The 20,119-nt window shown below is 38.7% G+C and overlaps 1 protein-coding gene across 4 annotated transcripts in view; it reads right to left on the reverse strand.

Annotated features, from left to right (window-relative positions):
- ZFPM2 (zinc finger protein, FOG family member 2) overlaps window positions 1-20,119 on the reverse strand; it is a 484,892-nt gene that overhangs the window by 343,994 nt on the left and 120,779 nt on the right. For all 4 annotated transcript variants that reach the window (XM_074986765.1, XM_074986763.1, XM_074986762.1 and 1 more), the window contains one exon: window positions 10,168-10,269. In XM_074986765.1, the coding sequence (XP_074842866.1) occupies window positions 10,168-10,269 (102 nt within the window). The remainder of the gene's footprint in view (window positions 1-10,167; window positions 10,270-20,119) is intronic.

The raw sequence follows: 20,119 nt of genomic DNA on the forward strand, positions 1-20,119 counted from the left end.
ATTATGCCTGGAAAAAAACAGGGATAAGGGTTTGCCAACAAACAGGGTTTTTGCTGGCACGTCTACACTGCTTGTTTTCTGCTGGCAAGGCAATCTTGCATGAATATGCAAATTATCCATATGAATATGTAAATGACCATATATATGCAGTTTTGAGAGCCCTCCTCTGCATCAAGCTGCCAGCACTGTGGCTCAGTGCAGGCGCGGCCCAAGTGCCTAACTATTAGGTGCCTAGAAAATCACTGGGATTCACAAAGCAGTGGTTTAGCACGTGGGCTCTCTATGCCGTGACTGGGAAGAGATAGGTGCCTAAGAATGCGATTCACAAAAGCCAGAAAACTATCCAAGGAAGCCAATCAATGAGCTAAGGAGAAGAGTGTGTGTTAAGTTTTGCCCCTTTCAGGGAATTAGACATCCAAAGTCATGCTGCAAAGGTACAATCTACTTGAGATTCACAGCCTGGGACCCTGAGGTGGTATCAGGCACCTCATGTGGCAGTGGAACGCATCTTTCATCATTAGTGATTAGATTGTTCTCCAAGGCTATAAGAGATCCCTTTCAACTTCCACCTCTGCCTGATGAGGAAAGTGCCTCTGTCCACCAACATACAGAGTCATTCGCACTGGCCCATCATATTCCCTAAAGGGTTAAATAAAATGAACCTACCCAAGACTCCTTGGCTATGTCTACACTAGCCCCCCGCCTTTGAACACTTGGGGATTATGCAGTGCCTAATTAGCAAAAGTGCCACCTTCAATTGTGCACGGGTCATTTACATGGGGTCCTTTTCGAAAAGACCCTGCATACTTCAAATATAGGAAGAACCTCATTAGCATATCCCCAAGTGTCTCATTAGCTACTCCCCTTTCAAAAGTTGGGGGCTAGCGTAGACATAGCTCTTATGTTTTTAAATCTCAGGATTCTGGGGGAACCGATTCATGAGCATTGAGTATTGGAAATATTGTATAATGATAACTGTTAACAAAATACATATTTGATAAATTAAAAACTAATTTGAGAAATATTTATCCTTCATTAAACTGAAAAGTATAAAATTATTATTTAAAGCTGTAGTACATCACATATGAAATACAACGGGTTGGTCATTCATATGTTATAAGTCTGCTTATTACACAATATCTTGTTAGCAAGTATTTTTATAATGTCCCAGCTGACACATTACAATCCTTTAACAGAGCTGAAGACATTGTGTGACTGTTCCTGGTTTCATCCAGTCAAAACGAGGAGAAGCTTTCTGTTTAGAGTTGTACAGATTCACCGTCAGGCTCCAGAACAAGAGTCTGTTATACACAAGAATTTATACTGAATGTAACAGTGAAGGATGACTAGACCTGCTACAGAGTCTGTTAAAATAACAGGAAGGCTTGCATTTAGTATGGCCATATAATAAAAAAAGCCCTAGAATTCAGCTGTACTCAAACCTTGGAGACCTACATGTATTGGTATCTTTTCCATCAGACTTTCCCCCTGCTTTCAATGCACTCATGATCATAGTACCTAAGTGTCCAAAACTGACCTATAGCACAAGAGGTTAATTTGATGAGTCATGCCATGCTTAATTTGCATGCCCTCTTCGTATTTCTAAATCTATAGCAGAAACCGGATTAAGTGAATAAGATTCAGAGAATTTTCCTTCTCTTCCTCTAGTTTTTCTTGCAATATGGGAGCCAGGTTTTGTTCTTTCAATCCAATATCCACTTCAGGACTGAAGATTTATTTAGACTGCCCTGTGTTTCATAAAGGGTTCCAAAGTCTGTAGTGATTCTGACACTCTGTTATAATGTTTCTTTGACACACTCCCCCCCCACAACCTCCTCCTCACATACCACACTACCACCCAGCCTCATTTTCATATGGATACAAAGAATCAGGATAAAATGATGGTTCATTATAGTGGTACAGAGCTCTTATCTTCATCCGGCAAGAGTCATTTCCTTCCAAAGATTGAAATGCAAATGTGAAAATTAATGATAACTGCATTATCTGATAGCAGTGATAATACCGATTCACTGTCAGAGTAACACACAGTCATTCTATGATTTCCTCTGCTTCTTCACAATATTCTTCTTACTGTCAGACTATATCTATGGTTAACGATGTTTCATGGATTTTTGTTAATTTACATCAAATAGCATTTCCCAGATCTTATAATCTACCACATTTTCCTAGTCAAAAAAGAAACAAAATCAAGACTGTAATCTCCCTGTCTTTCTTAGGACTGGTTTAACAAAAAAAAGGCTGTATCATTAGTGTCTGTTTCCATCTCAAAGTGGTCTACCACCACTCCAAACTACAGCAAACACTTCCAAAACACTTTTTGGTATTACCAGACAATGCAGAGTAAGCCCAACAATTGATACAGTCACAGTAATTCATACAGAAGGCTATAGTAAATCTATTAAGCAAGACAAACTCCTCAAACCACATTTTAAAATGGGCAAAGAGGTGTACAAACAGGAGTACAAAATACAGTAGAACTGCATTAATCTGCATTCCATTCAAATAGCATGTTCTAATTCACACAAATTAGGGACCAAGTCTCCCCACCTTCCAGTAAAAAGTTAACAGTAGCACAGCACTATTAGGTTTTATCATTTTACATACATTTTTGATAAATATTTTAGTCTTAAAGGTGCTACAGAACTGCTTGTTTTTGTGAAAGTACAGACTAACAGTGCTACCCCCAAGACTAATTTTGATACAGCACATACTCAAACAAATACAAAAAACCCTACAATGGTCAAATAACTGCAGAAAGGCTTTGTAATGCATTATTCTGCCCTTTATACTTGTTCTTCTTTAGTTGCTCATTCATTTATAAAACTAATTACTTCTCAATGGGCCTCACCATTGATATTATGAAGTAGGATTTTATCCTACTCCTACTGCTGTTGCCAGGAAAACTCCCATTGTCTAACTGGAAGCAAAACTGAGCTTCCAGTGACGGTCTACTATATATGCATACTAATATTAATAGGTTATGTAAGACATAATCATCAAATAGAAACTTAAAAATCAGTCTTTGGTTGCATTGTCCACAGTGTAATTTTTTGGCATGCACATGGGGACAAATTCTCTTCACTTTACTTGTAAGACTTCCATTTGACATTAAGAAAGCTCTTCTCCCGTTTAGCCATTGCCAGGTGGAAGTAAATATGCTCTAGTGGATAGTGCACTACAGTTAGATTCAGTAGACCTGGATTCAACTTCTACCATATCCACAGACCGCCTGTGTAACTTTAGGAAAGTCACTTTAATCTAACCTATGATTCAGTTTCCCTTCCATAAAATGGAGATAATTCCTTATCTCAAAAGGAAGATTATGGAGAAAATATATCCATTAGTGCTTGTAAGACCTTCACTGGTCATGAGAACTACATTAGCAGATAGATAACTGTCAAAAAGAAGAAAATGTTTTGGGTGCTGAGTTCTTTTGAAAATCTGACACTCATTTAGGACCCTAAAAGGGACCTGAGCTTTTTGGAATAATCTCACTATGGTACTTGATGCTTAAAAATCCAACTTCCTTCTCACTTGTGAAAGGTGAACGGGATTTTAAATGGTATAATATGAGATGTCATGTACAGTAGTCAGTTTGAAAAAGTAAGTCATGCTTAAAAAACAGTGTAATTCAAAGTCCACAGAGAAGATTTAACTGTAATTTAACTGAATAAATTCTCAGAGAAATAAAAAATATATGTTATTAATTGCTGTCTTGGACCAAATTTGTTGGAACGAAAGCATTATCAGTAAACTATATTCAAATTTCACATATTACAAGGGTATTATATGTACACACCAAGATGCAGGTCTACACAGCCTGTGTTTTGAGCACACTGCTGTACGCCAGTGAAACATGGACTTTGCGCTCAAAACAAGAGCAGTGGCTCAACACATTCCACATGCGCTGCCTTAGGCACACACTCGGTATCTCATGGCGGGGCAAAGTCCCCTATAGCGCAGTGCCTTAGAGGGCAGGCACTGCCTCCATGTTCACCTTTCTCAAACAGAGGCGTATGCGCTGGCTGGGCAATGTCTCATGCATGACGGATGACTGAATACCGAAGGACCTCCTCTTCGGCGAACTGGTGTCTGGAAAGAGGCCGAAAGGGCGACCTAAACTGCGCTACAAGGACACGTGCAAGCGTGACCTCAGCGTTCTCTCTATCAGTGTGAACACCTGGCATTCGCTTGCCTCAGACAGGCATACCTGGAAACAGGGAGTGAAGGAAGCTCTTGTTATGTATGAAACTACCTTGGTGAAGGAAGCAAAGACAGGAGAGCCCTCAGGAAGATCCGTGCCTGTGATACCAGAGCGACATCTGCCTACTGCTGCTCACAGTGCGGAAAGGACTGCCACTCCCGGATTGGATTGCACAGCCACAGAAGACACTGCTCGAATCAGTCCAACTGGGGCGCAAATCCATGATCCCTCGGGATCGAAGGATGCCTACTACTATTATATATTACAAAAATTAATTCACACATTCATTCACAGATTTTTGGGCAAAAGATACAACTATGATCATAAAGACTGATCTGCATAACAAAAGCCATAGAACTTCCCTGACTTAATACCTGCTTCAAGTCCAATAGTTGTGGATCAAATGCACCACATCTTTAAGAAAATCACCCAGTCTTGATTTAAAGATCTAGAGTGATGGACAAGGCGCCATAACCCTTAGTAAATTATTCCAACAGTTTTATTACCCTCATTATTAAAGATTTGCAGTTTATTGCTAGTTAAAATTTGTCCAGCTTCAACGTCCAACCATTATATCTTGTTATACATTTGTCTGCAATACTGATGAGCCTTGTTACCAGATTTCTTTTCTCCATACAGGTACTTACGGACTGTTCGTTTCAGTCTTTGACCTTCTTTCTCATAAACTAAACCGATTTGCTTCTTGAGCGTTTTCCTATAAATCTCATAGCTCTTTAATACTTTCTCCATTTTTCAACATCCATCTTGAACTGTGAACACTAGAACTGTAGCTGTCACACCAGAGTCAGATAACATGTAATACAAACTCTCTACCCCTCCTCAATATTTCCATTTACATAACCAAGGATCACATTAGCTCTTTTGGCTACTGTGCTCCTTTGGATGATTATATTAATCTAATTAAACTCCAGCACCTTAATGACGTTTTCTGAGTTGTTACTTCCAAAGACATCATGCCTTACAGAAGTCTAACACTACTGAGTTTATCAAATTTATAATCTCATCAGCAAAAAAAGTATCAAGTTAATATGATAAGTTCCATTTTCCAGAAATCAGTACTGACTGGCATTAATTATATTATGTTCATTTCATTTTTATTTATTCATGTTTGAAAATATATTAAAAATTAACATTAACATCTCAGAGTCTGTCAGCTAGGGTTTTTTTTAAACCCTTGATGCAAGTTACCTGAACCTACTGTTTCGAAAACCTATGATTTTACTCACTGCTTATATCATCTTCTTTAAATATAGTGGAAATGGAAATTATTTCATCTTCACAGGATAGAAATACCTCATCTGGCTGTTATCCCCAAATATAGATGTATTTTTTTCATTATTATTGACAATAATAGTAATGGACCAATAACATTGTTAGGATTATATTTTGTTAACACCACACTGAAGGAAAACATCATTGTTTCCAAATTCTACAAGCCACAGATTTCTCTTTATATCTTTTTGCTTCCTTTATCAATTTTCCACAACTCCTAGCTTCACGTTCTTATTCACTGCTCTCAATTAAACCCTTTTTCCATGTGTTTAATATACAACAGATGCTTTCGCTTTCCCTGTAAACCAGATTCGGTTTTTTTTTAAACTGTTGCCATAATTTTCTCTCTTCATTATAGTTTGTGAGGCATCTACTAAATTGCTACACAATTTCCAATTACGATTCATGCTTTTCCTTTTTTAAAGCCTTTTTCCCAGCTGATTTGGCTTAGAACTGTTTTCTGCTTCAAAACGGTCATATTAAAACACCAAATACACATATACCTGATATTCTGTTTATACATAAATAATGTAAGCAAGTTATGTTTACTTTCACCTGAACAACCACCAATTTTTAGTCCTGTGATCAACTCACCTTCATTTGTCAAGATCAGGTTTAATCCTGGATGCAATAGTTTTTGGGTTCAGTAACTGTCATCTATAATTTTTAAAAATTTTGAGGGTGCATTGGTGCTACCAGAATAAGACCTCCAACATATGAGGCTCATATCAAAGTCTCTCATGATTTTACAGGCTCTTTCCTTGCAAATTATACATAAGCACTTAAGGACAGTTATCTTTTTCCTGTTTTTTCATATGATTTGGTTGTCAGAATCTAGAAACTCATCTTATTCTATACCTGGTAAAGTACAGATCATTAGTATATTAGAACACTGATATCCAGATATATATCATGATTATAGAGCCATAAAACATACTACGGCAATCATTTGATAACATACACTACATTTAAGGCTGAAAAATTACTTCTCTCATAACCTTTGTTTTCATTCACACAATATTTTTTGAAAAATAAACCCTTCTCACACATAATTTTCCAGACTTAATACCCATTTGTGCTTCCCAAACTCTGGTGCCTGGACTTTTGCCATTAGCTGTAATGGAAGCAAGATACAGCCCTTACTATGTGTCCAAAAAGAAGCAAGAAAGATTTAAGATAAGGCAGCATGATAGTCTGAGCAAAATTAAGAAATCTGCCCTTGCCTGACAGCCTCCAGGGCACAGTCCATCTGCTCCAGCCCCCATGTCTGCAGAGAGACCTCTCTGTTAATTAAGAAATAAATATTTTAACACAATAGAGGAAAAATGTTAACATTGAGGACAGTTTATATGCATATTTACCCAAGATGGAGCTGTTTTAAAGTCACTGAAGGTAATGATATTGTGAGCCAAAAGAACAATCTAATTAGAGCTGTCCGTAGCTCCAGTACATTAAGATGGAGAAAGGGTAAATTTTTCATAATTTGTTTTTGTTTTTTTAAAATGCATCCAATTGCAGAAGTCTCTGCACAGACACAAATTCAAGAAGCGGGTTTCTTTGTGTTGTTTTGATTTTGTTTTTAAGAAATAAGACAAGAGACTAGCTTTTTGAAATATCCAGCAGAGCGTCTACACACAAAAATCGGGAGAATGTGGTGATCCTTTTGAAAGAGCTCTTCTACTCCTGTTTCAGGAAGAGCACCTTCTTTCAAAAGTCTTTTGAAAGAAAATGTGTGTAGATGCTCCCCAGGCCCCCTTTTTTGAAAGAGCAGTCCTTGTGGTGCCTGATTTCTTGATCCCAGGCTCATTTTTACAAAAGGGTGGGGGCTGTGTGGACACACTCTTTTGAAAGGGCAGATCACGCTTTTGATCCACTTTTTTTGTGTGTGGAGATGCTCTTTCGAACAAAGTTCTTTCAGAAGAGATCTTTTTGGAAGAACTTCTTTTGAAAGATCACTGTAGTGTAGACATAGCTCAAGTATAATTAATGATAAATATCTCACAGCCTGAATTCCCCAGCAGTGGGGGACCCAACAAATCATAATAATGTCACATTAAACAACTATGAGCTGTATAAACATAAACAAGGAAAGAAACCATTTTTTCTTCCAATTCAGCCTAAGTCAAACTAACAGCTGTTCCTTAGCCCTTGATGGTCACAATCCAGGTCAAAATAGCTAGGTACTGGTATCACATGAAGCATCGTTACAACTGATACTATAACAACCTGCATCCCAGTCAAGAGATCAAGGAGGAAATAGGTAACGGAGATAATGCTATCTTCTAACTCCAAGAAACAGATTCTCCAAGAAAAGATAGAGGAACATTAGGAGATATGTAAAGAAGTTTATACTGGCTCTTCCTGTGCTGTATTCATACATAACCTTCAAATAACCAAAGATTTCATTCTGCAGTAGTCAAGCCAGTTAATTTCACGAGCACTAGATTTACACAAAAATTGCAAAAGAGGAAACTATTTTCATTTTTCCTGTATTACGTGTTTGAAAATAATATTCTATTTCTTTTTATATATTGGCAAAAGAATGAACACAGAACTTCATTGAAGAACTAGAATTCAGAGAGAGGCAGGAGTATTGCATGAGAAATATTTATTCTCTTCTGCACTACAAACACGTTATTTCCTTGTGAAAGACTAATATTTAAATTAATTAAAGCTCTGAATGAATTTCAGTGGTGATCACTTCTTTAAGGACAAAAAGGCGTTTCTTTATATTCATTCTCAGTTTCTATCTTCATTTCCACACACAGTATGTCATGGCGCATTTAATTCAAAAATATATCCTTTTTTCTTTACAACATCCTGGGCAAAAATCACATAGTATATTCAAAAGAATTTTCTCTCAAAAACTCAAAGGCTGGGTCTACACTTGTCCCCAGCTTCAAAGGGGGCATGGCGATCAGGGTGATAGGAGATTACTAATGAAGTGCTGCAGTGAATATGCAGCACTTCATTAGGCTAATTCTCCCGCCCGGCAACTTCAAAGTGTCAAACTTTGAAGTACCAGCATGCATACAGGATGTCTGGAGTAAAGACACTTCTAACTAGCGTGGGCACTTCGAAGTGCCTGCAGCTACATGCATGCCAGCACTTCAAAGTTTAGCACTTTTAAGTCACCACAGGGGAGAATTAGACTAATGAAGTGCTGCATATTCACTGCAGCACTTCATTAGTAATTTCCCTTCACCATAATTAATATGCCCACTTCGAAGTTGGGACCAAGTATGGACAAGCCCAAAGTGTATTACTTTTTATCATCATCAAATACACCTCTGTAAATATTCTACATATTTAGTTTACATAAGACAATAACAACCAACAATGAGAATTATACGCCTAAGTACATTCATTGTGCTATAAAATAACAAGGAAATCACAAAAGTTAAGGGTTTTTTTCCGCCCTATATTATAGCGAGTAAATTTAATTCAACATTGACAATCTCAAAATCTCTAAAGAAGCTGGAAGAAGTTGTTCCCTTTCCACAGAGGTTTTCAGACAATTTTACATTTTCTGTAAAATGTTTTAATGCCAAATCTTGTTTTAAATAACATTACATTACTTTGTACAGAATATAAACACATTTGTGTACATCTTAAGCACATTATAAATGTGATATAAATAATTAGATATATAATGTATCTTCATTTTGGTTTGCATTATATTTTCCAGCTGCTGGTTTCAGAAAATTACTGCAGGAGTTCTCTTCATGCGGAGCACACAGTAATTTGTAAGTTCAGGCAAGGATGAAAATGTGAATGAAATATAGGATTTTTTTCTAATGAAAAGTATTACCATATTATAAGTTATTGCTAGAATACTTTTATAGCTCTCTTCTCTGATGTTTATCCTTTACAGAAGAATGTTCTCTGTTTAGAAACACAGCTGCTCTAAGGATATGTTTGACTTCAGATACATGTTTTCTCCTTGGTACCAAAAGACAAAACCAACACAAACCATTTGGAGTTCTCTCTCAAGCCCTTAGAACTATAATACCACCTAATACTCCTTGAATTATATTGTATTTGCAATATATTTTTTTTTACTGTTCATAACAGAGAATGTTCCTGCTTATTTCTGTTTACACATGAACCTCTTAATTTATTGACTACAACCAAAAGGTTTCTCTTAATGCAGACCAGAGTGTATTTATATCAAGTGAAAATTGTTAAAAAAAAAAATCCCTTACAACATCATTGGCAGCCATATTCTTTTGTTAAGTTTGGTGTTTGGTATTAGTTACAGATGTTTGACCACAGAAAACAGCATAGAATGGGGAGGCACAAACCTATAAGGCAGCAATGGAACTGGAAGCCTCTTTTTTAACTTCAAACTTGCATTTAGTCATCAAAATGCTAAAAAACAACAGCATTTTTATTTCTAATAGCAATATCATGGGAATGTGACTCATTATAATTTTCATGCAAGATGAACATGTGCAAAACAGCTGTCTGGTGAAACACTTTACCTCACCTCTTATCTGTAGATATCTCAGGGAACCACGTGAAGGCAAGATTTTTGTTCATTGAAAACACAATGCAACACTGACCTTATTTACAGAAACACAAGGAAAACATTCTCCAAGTCTCTACTTTAAATTATTTACTCTGGATTTTAATTTGTTTTCTCCTACCTGGCCCATCCCAGTCATCTGTCTCCACAATAAGTTGTCCTGGTTTCTCCACCTGTGCATCACCATCTGATTCTGCTGTTTCCTGGCCACCCTCTTCATCACCTGAAGAGAACAGATACAAGAAATTTCAATAATTTGCATTAGGCTCAGAATATCCATAATAAATGTACATGTGTTTATATATTGTATAATATTTAGGCCATTGGGTGTGGCACAGTCTGATGCAGGTCTCCCTCAGGCTCTCCCATTGAAGGTGTTCCACTTTGCATAACTGACTAGAGAGTCATTAGGCCAGAGAGAGAGAGAGAGAGACTATGCAGGAGAATGACTCTATAGCTGGTGGTTAGAGCACTCACACAGGATCAAGCTCCCTATTTCAATTACTTTAATTATTTAAGCAACAGTTTTAACTAGAGAGACTGAGGACACTGCATGTCACAATATCCCATTGTCCAGGGTTAGTGCACTCACCTGAGAGCTGGGAGACCTCTGTTCAACTCCCTCCTCAGGTTGGGGGAAAGAGGGCTCGAACAAGTGTTTGTTAACACCCAAAATGAATACCCTAAGTATTGGACTGAAGTTGTAAGGGAGAATCCTTCTGCTTTTCCTTCCATTGTTGCTTTGTGTGGAATTAGTCAGAGCAAGCCTATCTAGATTGGGCCCTGTCAAGTGAGATGAGTGGCCAAAAACTTGTCTTGTCTCATTTTCTGAATTTTACTGGGGCTTAGTCAAGACACAGGCACCCAGATGCTAGAGCAGGGCATTAGTACACATACTCAGAGACAGAAACACTCACACAGAGGGAACTTTCATTGCAAAAATGTGGGTGCCAAGTGAATTTAGGCATTCACAAGCTTTGGTGGCGCTTGAGGGGAGAATTTGAGAATATCAGAGGGGCCTACGCCTGAGACTTAGTATCTAAATTGGCATTTAGGCACCTAAGTCACTCTGCGTATTTAGTCACAGAGTTCACAACCTAACAGGAATCCAATCAGAGGAAAATGGACACAACTTTATTAATGCGGCACATGTGACCGTGATTCAAAGGACATGAAAACTGTAAAATGGCATATAATATTTGGAAAGCATGGGACAGAGCTTTCAAATCTCTAATACAGGCAAAGAAGCAAAATAGTGATTGTAAAGCCCTGTCCCGTCGATTCCAAATAATATATGCCATTTTATAGTTTTCTTATACTTTTACAGTACTATCCATTTTCCATCCATTTTACAGTCCTGGTGACACGTAGCAAATAAATAGTTTCAAAAGTATAAATATTCTTTCTTAAAAATAAGTGATTTAAATAAAATACAGGTTTTCCGATTTTTAATAAACCAACTTTCATTAGAACTAGTTTCAGAATTTGAAAGCAGCCACACAGGCAAACAGTTATTCTCAATCCTGCTTTTTTATCCATGTTGTTCCTATCAATATTAACCTCTTACAGACATTCTACAACAATGTAACTTCTGAACATTCTCAGCTAGGAGTGTTACAGTTGCTGTTAGTCAACTTATAATGTATTTTGCAATCAGCTAAATCAACAAAGTATTTTAACAATGAACAGTTCAGAAATGACAGCTCTACTTTCTTGTTCGCAAATGCTTATCTTAGCAAAGATATCATATACGTTTTCCAGGTGCTTCCTATAGTTAGGGTACCTTCACAGAAGCCGCTCATGCAAGATAAGGTCATAAAAGAGATAAAAAATGTGTGAGCTTCATACACTCATGGTTGTATCATCACATAAGATAGCTTTGGGTAAAGGACTGTACCAGTCACAAAATACCAAAATACAGCTCATACTAGAGAGTGAACGTTAAAAGTTTGGAATTCGTTTTGTGGTCATTCTCTCTTGTAGCTTAAATACAAGCCTAAATTATTAACATCCTTATACTGTATAGCTGTATAATGAAATATCACTTCTCAATTATAATAATTCAATTTAGAAAAAAAATTGCCATGAATCCCGATAATATTCAGTAATGTTTAAAGAAACCCAACAGTTATGATACAGAGATTCAGGAATGTCATTTCTCATATTAGGCTTCAATTGAACAAAGTACATAAGCATATGTGTAACTTTTTTAGTCTCATTGATGCCAATGAGGACTACTCTCATGCTTATAATTATACAAATGCTTACATATTTTGTTGAATTGGAACATTAGGAGAAAATGAGAAACAAGCTTTCAATTTCTATGAATCAACACAGGCAAAAGGATTACCTCAGTACAGTAAACCTCAGATTTATGTGGCGGTTGCATCCTGAGCAACCTCTGCATAAATCAAATTTTGTGTAAACAGGGGAGGGGTGGAGGGAGCTGGGGAGATCCCTGGAATTCCCCTGGCTGAGGGAAGCAGGTGGCTGGAGCCTCTGATGCAGCTGGCTGCTCTGGCTCCCCCTATGGGCAGGTGGGGGCCAGATTAGGGATGGGGTGGGGCAGGGTTAGGGAAGACTTTGCTGTGCTCTTGGATTCATTTAGTCAGTTTAACTTTCTTCTTTTCTAGATGATTGATATCCTATTAGTAATTGTACTGCCTAAATCTCTAATCAATGTGAACGCTGGTCCTGGGGACCCAGAGCACACTCCATGGCTAAGGTTACACTGACCCAAACCACCAGAAAAAAAATCAGGCATGAGAGGCTAACAACAAAAAGTGTGGGTTTTGCCAGCAGAACCACATATACACAGCTTTTTTTGTGCTGGTGGCACCATCTGCCGGTGAGCAAATATGCAAATGAGCAGCAATTTCCATTTTCTAGATCACCCATTTACATACTGCTGCTGGCAGTTCGAGTCAGTGTAACCATAACCTACAGCTATGCCTACACAAAAGAGTTATGTAGACAAAACTGGGGTTTTGTTGACAAAACTTGTGGAGCATCTACACACAAAATGTATTTGGTCTACAGAACCTGTCAACAAAACAGCCATGTAGACATTCAGAGGGCCTTTTTGTCAACAGAGTGGGTCAAAAGATTGATCTACTTTTATGTATAGATGTGTTCTGTCGACAGCAGTTTTGTCAGAACATCCTTTCCAACAGTAACTTCTGCAGACATGTTTCTAGTGTAGACATAGTCCATAAGAAGAGCACTGAGGAGGATAACTATGCCCTTTATTGTCCTAAGTCAAAAGGACCTTCAGATACAGCATTTTTCACTGATGTGGGACTCACCAATACAATGAAGGCAGTTACTGTGTGTGTCACTAACTGATACAGGACTGCAGTTGTTAGCATATAGTTTGAACCCTTGGGGCAGGGGAGAAGCAGGGCATGCCCTGTCTCCAGGCTAAATCCCTTACAGGTGACTATCTATCTAATTAGTACACAGATAACAAAGGAGGGAAAGAAAAAAAATTTATAACTGAACAAAAAAGGAACACTAGAAAGGCTGAAGCTAAGTGCTAGATCATCAGTTTCAAGCATCATCACTGGCAGCAAAAAGGAACTGAGGTAGGAGGGGGCCCAGTGGCATCCTATACATGCATGCCACTCCAGGGGGTACTGCAGCCAGTCCCCTATGGATACTGCTGAGTTGGGAAAATGTGATTGTAACTGGTAATGATATATTAGGGTATGTCTACACAGAAGCTTTATTTCAAAATAAGCTCTTTCAGGTGAAATAACACTGCTACACACCAAAATAGCACTTAGCTATTTCGAAATAAAGCATCTACGCTTACGGAGCCTATTGGACACACTCTGGCTTATTTCAAAATAGGCTCTATTCCCTGTCTTAACAGCACTTATTTCAAAAAAGTTTTGTGGAGGCATCCTAATGAAGTATCTTAACTTTGAGTAGAATAGAGAGAGGGATCCAAATAAATCCAGACAAGCCTCCAAGAATGCACTACAGCAGAAATTCTGTTATTTTCTTATTTTAAGATGTTTCCCTTATATCAATTTCTCTCTCAAACACTGGTATGAAAGAGTGAACATGACACAGAGAAGAGAAATATCTCAGGCTTTTAAATTTATCATTGTGATCATTTATGATTCTGTATTCTTCCTCTTTTTTATACTGTCTTCTCCTAACACCATTTTCCACATAACAATTAATAATAGGTGCCTTCTTCTAACACAGTGAAATTTTAATTTGTCTTACTGCAAATAGTTTGTTGCTTGTATTTGAATTGTAACTTTCCAGCAACCTCTGTACCAAGAAGCAGTTAAATCTTCTTGCCACAAGGTGAAGCAGTAGCATGGTGAGGCCTCCAACTGAGCAAAATGGGGAGGGACCACTCTCTGAACCCAAACGGGCAAAGCCAGGCTATGCTTATGCTCTCCCCACAACTTCCTTCCAGAAAATCAGGAAGCAAGACAGAAGGTATAAAGGGTGGGTCCTGGAGCTCATTTAGGTTGCAGCTATCGAAGGAGAGAGCAGGGAGACTGCAGTGGACCCATGCTAGGCTGAGGACTGGCCAGAGCTGCTGGAGCTGCCTGCAGATCAAGGCCCTTAGAAGTCACTGGGACTGCCACTGGCCACTGACCTAATGGAAATGGAGGACTCCCTACAGAACCAGATAAACCACGGGGAAGGAAAGGAAGTGGTGCTGGCCAGTCAATATCAGTCTGGCTGCTTTGTTGTTGGAGATTTGTTCAGCATCTTACAGTTGACTTTCCCGCTGACCTAGTGGTGCAATACTTGACCACTGTTAGTGCACAGGGTTGGCACCCAGTGGAGTCAGGTGGATGTAGGCCCCTTAACCCATCACCACTGCATCACTGGTATGGAAGCCTCCCCTCTCTAGGCCAAGAAATCTATCTTTGTTGGCTATTTGCTGGAGCTAGGATGCCAGACACCTTTGCTGGTCTGTCCATATTGCAGGCCAGAGCCCCTAACTATTGCATGTTCTACGCTGCCTGTAGACCAAAGCCTGAAACTGCTTGCTTCCCTGCCCTGCCCCAGAGGCAGATCTCAAAGATGTGTACAACTCTGCCTGGCTTGAAAGCCAGATACCTTATTTGCCCTCTCTCTGGTCTGCAGACCAGAGCCTTAAACTGTCCAATGCTCTGCTAATTCCCTGACTCTAGGTAACACTCAGTGACATAGTGAAGCAGAGTATCCTCCCACTCCCAGAGGGTAACGGGCTACAGCTAAACTACAAGACTCCTCCATGAAATATGTAGCAATGATTAGCAGAAAACAAAAGCTAATACTCTTGTCTGTTATCTTAGAAATCCACATCAATCCAGCTTGTTTCTCAGAGTATTACTCCTGCAACATTTTGATTAGCTGTTTCAAAAACAGTCAGGACATCTTGGTTAGCAAAACAAATGACAGAATTAGCTGTCACAAGTAAATGGTTCCTTTGGTTTTGTGTCATCCATCATAATCCTTCCAGAAATAATATGTATCCCATCAGATCAGAGATGAGGGTTTCCTTTATTTTTATTATGCTTTGAGAGTTATATTACTGCCACCACCCATAGCTGCTGATTAAGGGTGCTAAGTTTATGTACAAATGAGTTCTTTGGACTTAGGCTGACAGTGAATCCTCAGGAAATATCTCAAAACCCTCCAAAAACATCCAAAAACAAGTAGAGTAGAAAAAAAAATCAGAAGGAAAAGATAGACTCTTCCACCCTCCACCCCCTAAAATCAGAAACCAATACACAGATGTAATATCATATGCAAGGGAATAAACAAAAAGTAGGTAATTTAGATTTTTTGTGTGTTGGAGAGTTTACTTCTAATTCATTTGAAATTCTTACTTTAGATCACCATTCAGGTTAAAATTTCACAATTTCTAGGAAATGGGACAGCACAGTACTTGTAGTGACTAAATAATCCATTTACCAACAGTGGTAATAAAGTTTGCAAATTTCACTATACTTAAAAGAACCCAAAATGGACTGACTGAAAAGACAGGAGTTATTTTCTTTTTAAAATGCTTTGTAAAGTTTTAAAGCAATTTAGAATCCTACTCTCACCCTACAACACTGCACATTTTAAAACCATTTTGTAGTTAACAACACCCTTTGTTTGCTTTTCTTCAAATCCAGCTTACTAGCTAATTGTGAAATTGAGTTTTCTGTTCAATTAGCCTACCCTTGCATCCTGATTAAAAGCAGCCTTCGCATGGATACAAAAGGCCAAATCCTGATTCCACTGAAATCACTGGAAACTTTGGCATGCATTTCAATAGGACCAAGATTTGACTTAGTGAAAAAATAGCTTGAGACATTTTCTGCTCTCTCCTTCCTTTTCTATCATGAAAAAGGTTGTGGCCCTTCTGAGAGGGTTAGAAAGCAATGACACACAAAGAGTTTAAGGAGGCACATTTTACTAAGAAAAAGAATTCCCTCCATCACAGAAAGAGCCCATTGTAACTACTGTGTCCTTTTTACAGCTTCCAGGAGAGATTTGCTACTTCTCTGGATCCATATACTGACTCGGATAAAATGGAAGATTCTTAGGCCAGAAAAACTAGAATGCCTCAGTTGAATGGAATGCAAATAACTGAAATTTACTCACACACTGCTGAATAGAGAGCCTTACTCCTGAACTGCTAATCAATATGCAAATAAATAAGTCTGATACTGTATTTCTTCACAGGAATGTTATTGAAAAGTGTTGTTTTTTTTCATGGCATCCATGATCTATTTTGTCCTACAAGATAAAAACCCATCATCCCATATACATGCCCTTTCTTATCCTTGCTACGAAAAAAAGAGTGCCCTTCATTTACCTGGAAAGCCTACATAAAAAAGATTAATGAATAAAGAGTACCTAAAAACTTAAAGAAGTATGAGCTCCAGGAAAACAGAACTATTGCCAGAGAAGAGATGCAGTGTTGGGCTGGAGGTTGGGAAGGGTGCTCTGGTGCCAAGCAAAGCTGGGGGCTGTTCAATCATCTCTATCAGTGTTCTCCATCAGTGTCTACACTCCAGCCAAATCCAGAGAAAACAAGGAGTCAAAGATTCAGGTCAATAAGCTTATAGGCGATTTGTACAAACAGCTCCTCCAGCAAGGTAAAAAACAAAGTCATATTGGCTTTTCTTTTTTATTCCTTCTTTTTGAACTCCCTGGTCCAACACATGCCCAGGAAATGTCAGTGTTATATGCAGGAATTTAAAGAGCTGAGCTTCTTAATCCCATTAAAAAAAAAAAAGAACAAAGTTGCCTGTAAAGATTTCTTATTGAGCTCAAAGTGATTACAGTATAGCTGCGTTGTGATCCTGATTCCAGTCACTGTACAATCAGAGAATGTAAAAATTTGTCATTAAAGTCACTGCTGAGGAGGAAAGAAAAGCTATTGATTGGAAAAGGTTTATGAAAAAAATGGCTAAACCTACTTTCTGATCCAACAAACAAACCACATAAAATAAAACCACACACACCAGAGAGTAGAAGGAACTCACAAAAATCATTGTCAGGGTCTTAAATGTTTAGGTGGTATTACAGATGGAGGGGGTAACAGCTTTTCACATACAGTATGAAGGAAAGTAACTTAGCATTGTATTGACTCTCATATGGACAATCACTCTGCAGATGTTTCCTTGAGTCTGAAGACTGAGTGCACCATATAGTCACATGGTTTAAAACAAAAAAATCCAGACCTAAGCTGATCTGGCAGCCTACTGGCAAAATGTTATCCATGAACAAAAAGCTCAGTACAGGTTCCAAGCTCAGTCTTCACTGCCACAGACAGAGCATGAGCCCAGAGAATGAGTAAAGGTTGCACACTCCTAGGCGCAAGCATTCCCCTCTTGCTGACTCAGGAATAGCATTTTTGAGCTCCTGATAAACCATATTTCACCTACCTCTACTGGAAAAGCATGTGGCCTATAAGGGACCCAAATCAGGAATCAGGGCCCCATTTTATCACACACTTTGCAAATATATATAAAATTAAAACATTATAGCAGTCTTCAGTGGAAGAAATAATGTAACCTAGAATGTTAACTTACTGTTTCCTGCTCTAACCATATACCTCTTGATCATAAATTGAGCACCTGTGCTAGGAACTATATCACCATCTGAAGCAGCCTAGCCTCAGTTACAATGAAGCATGCACCATATATAACTGACTCTACTAACTACCGGTTTGCGGTTGCACCAGCCACCTCCATTGGGTCCTGAAGGCCACAAACCATATTAAGGGTGCTTGGACTGCCTTCCCAGTCAATAATATCTGCAGATTTGCTATGCACAGTATTTGTTAATGTGGCCTCTAGCAGTAAGGCAGTGGGATAAGACAGTTTATTGGAGGAATTTTCTAACAGTGCTACTACTAGAACACCCCACAGAATGCAGAAGCCAGGTGATATAGGAGATTGTGTACCATGGAGGCTCTGAATACCCACCAACACCATAACAGTCAATACCAACAGATTATCCTACTCCTATTCCTTCCCCTAATCATCACCGATACCCATCACCTCCTTTTGCTTCTTCCCTCTATTTAACTCCAAGACTATTCCACATCTGCTGTCATTATCTTGTCATCTCTAGATTTCACGTTTTAAGAGACATACCATATATCCTGACACTCATGAAAAAAACATGACAATTAGCAACAGTGGACCTCATTTAATAATACCACAAACCAATCCACTGGGAGGATGGTGCCAGAAACTCCATGTGATTAATCTAATTTGTTTTCCCCATGACTTTTTCCCTTCTGTGTTTTGTCCATAAAGGGGGAAAATAATGGCCTCTTGGGACCAGTACTAAATTTCTGAGATGCAAAATATTGAACTAGAGCTGTCCATTTCAATGCCTTCTTACTCTACTATTCCATTTTTTTCCAAGATAGGCTCAATGTTGTCTTCAAAGTGAAACTCTTCTGTTAGACTGTGATGGTTGGAAAGAGATTAGGGATTTTGTGTGTCCCATTAACTTCAGACTTTTTGTTTTCTCCTTGCAGTAGTTGCAGTGAATAGGGTAATGCTTTGTTTAAAACTACTCATATATATATATCACCTCAAGAAAGGAGTGTCAAAATTCAAATGACATTCACCATGAAGAACCAAAAGTTATGTTTACAACTTCCATTTCCTGGATATTTGAGGATGTTCGTACCTAAACGAAAGTCACCTGTTTTACTGCCAGATTTGGTAACTCAGAAATACATTTAAGCAAAAAGCTGGAGTTAAGGTAACAATAGATACCTTTTTAAAGAGACAGTAACAGCCAAATTCTCCAAGCATTGCATGTATTTGTGGAATGTTTAATCAAACTCAGTTGGACCCTAACTGAACCAGTCATCTTTTGTTGAAGGGTGCATCAGGGATGACCAATGTCCAGGTAGTGCTACACCATCAACACTGAGCCTCTCCTTCACCTCTTGCACATGACGTTCATGAGCTGGTGCTCTAGAAGCGGGATTTCCTTCCCACTCGTGCTCTAGGCCATCTGGTGGAACATGGGTATGCTGTTATATCTGGGCATCCTCTTTTATGCCTCTGATCCCTCCCCAATGGAGAACTGGTCTGATCTGAAGAATAGGGTGGCTGAGCAGCTGCAGAAGTGGACGAGGCTGATCTGTTGCCTTTCCCTCCAAGGGAGAGAACGATTGATCAACCAACTGGTCATCATTGCTCTGGCACCAGCTCAACACCCTGAGCTTCCCCATCTGTGTGTTGCTCAGCCTCCAGAAGATATTGGCATTCTTTGGGTCAGTGTTGTACTGGGTCTCTGTGGGTTTCCTGAGCCTTCGCGCAGAGGAGGGTGGACAACACGTAGGTTCTGTCTCTATATCCTTCTTGCACCTCCAGGCCCTGAAGAATAGCTTTGGAAGTTCAGCAAGTGCATCATGGAATTCGATCTTCTTCTATCACTATTTCAATATACCCAACAGATCTTCTATCTCTATGCTGGGTATCTCTCAAGACCTTTTAGTGTTGCCCATCTTTTACAGGACCAACTCAGGACCTGACACTGTGGCCATCAGGTTCATGGCAGCTGCTACACAACCCCAGTCTAGGTGTTCAAAT

This window comes from Carettochelys insculpta, chromosome 2 (genome assembly GCF_033958435.1).
Source record: "Carettochelys insculpta isolate YL-2023 chromosome 2, ASM3395843v1, whole genome shotgun sequence".
Lineage (NCBI taxonomy): Eukaryota > Metazoa > Chordata > Testudines > Carettochelyidae > Carettochelys > Carettochelys insculpta.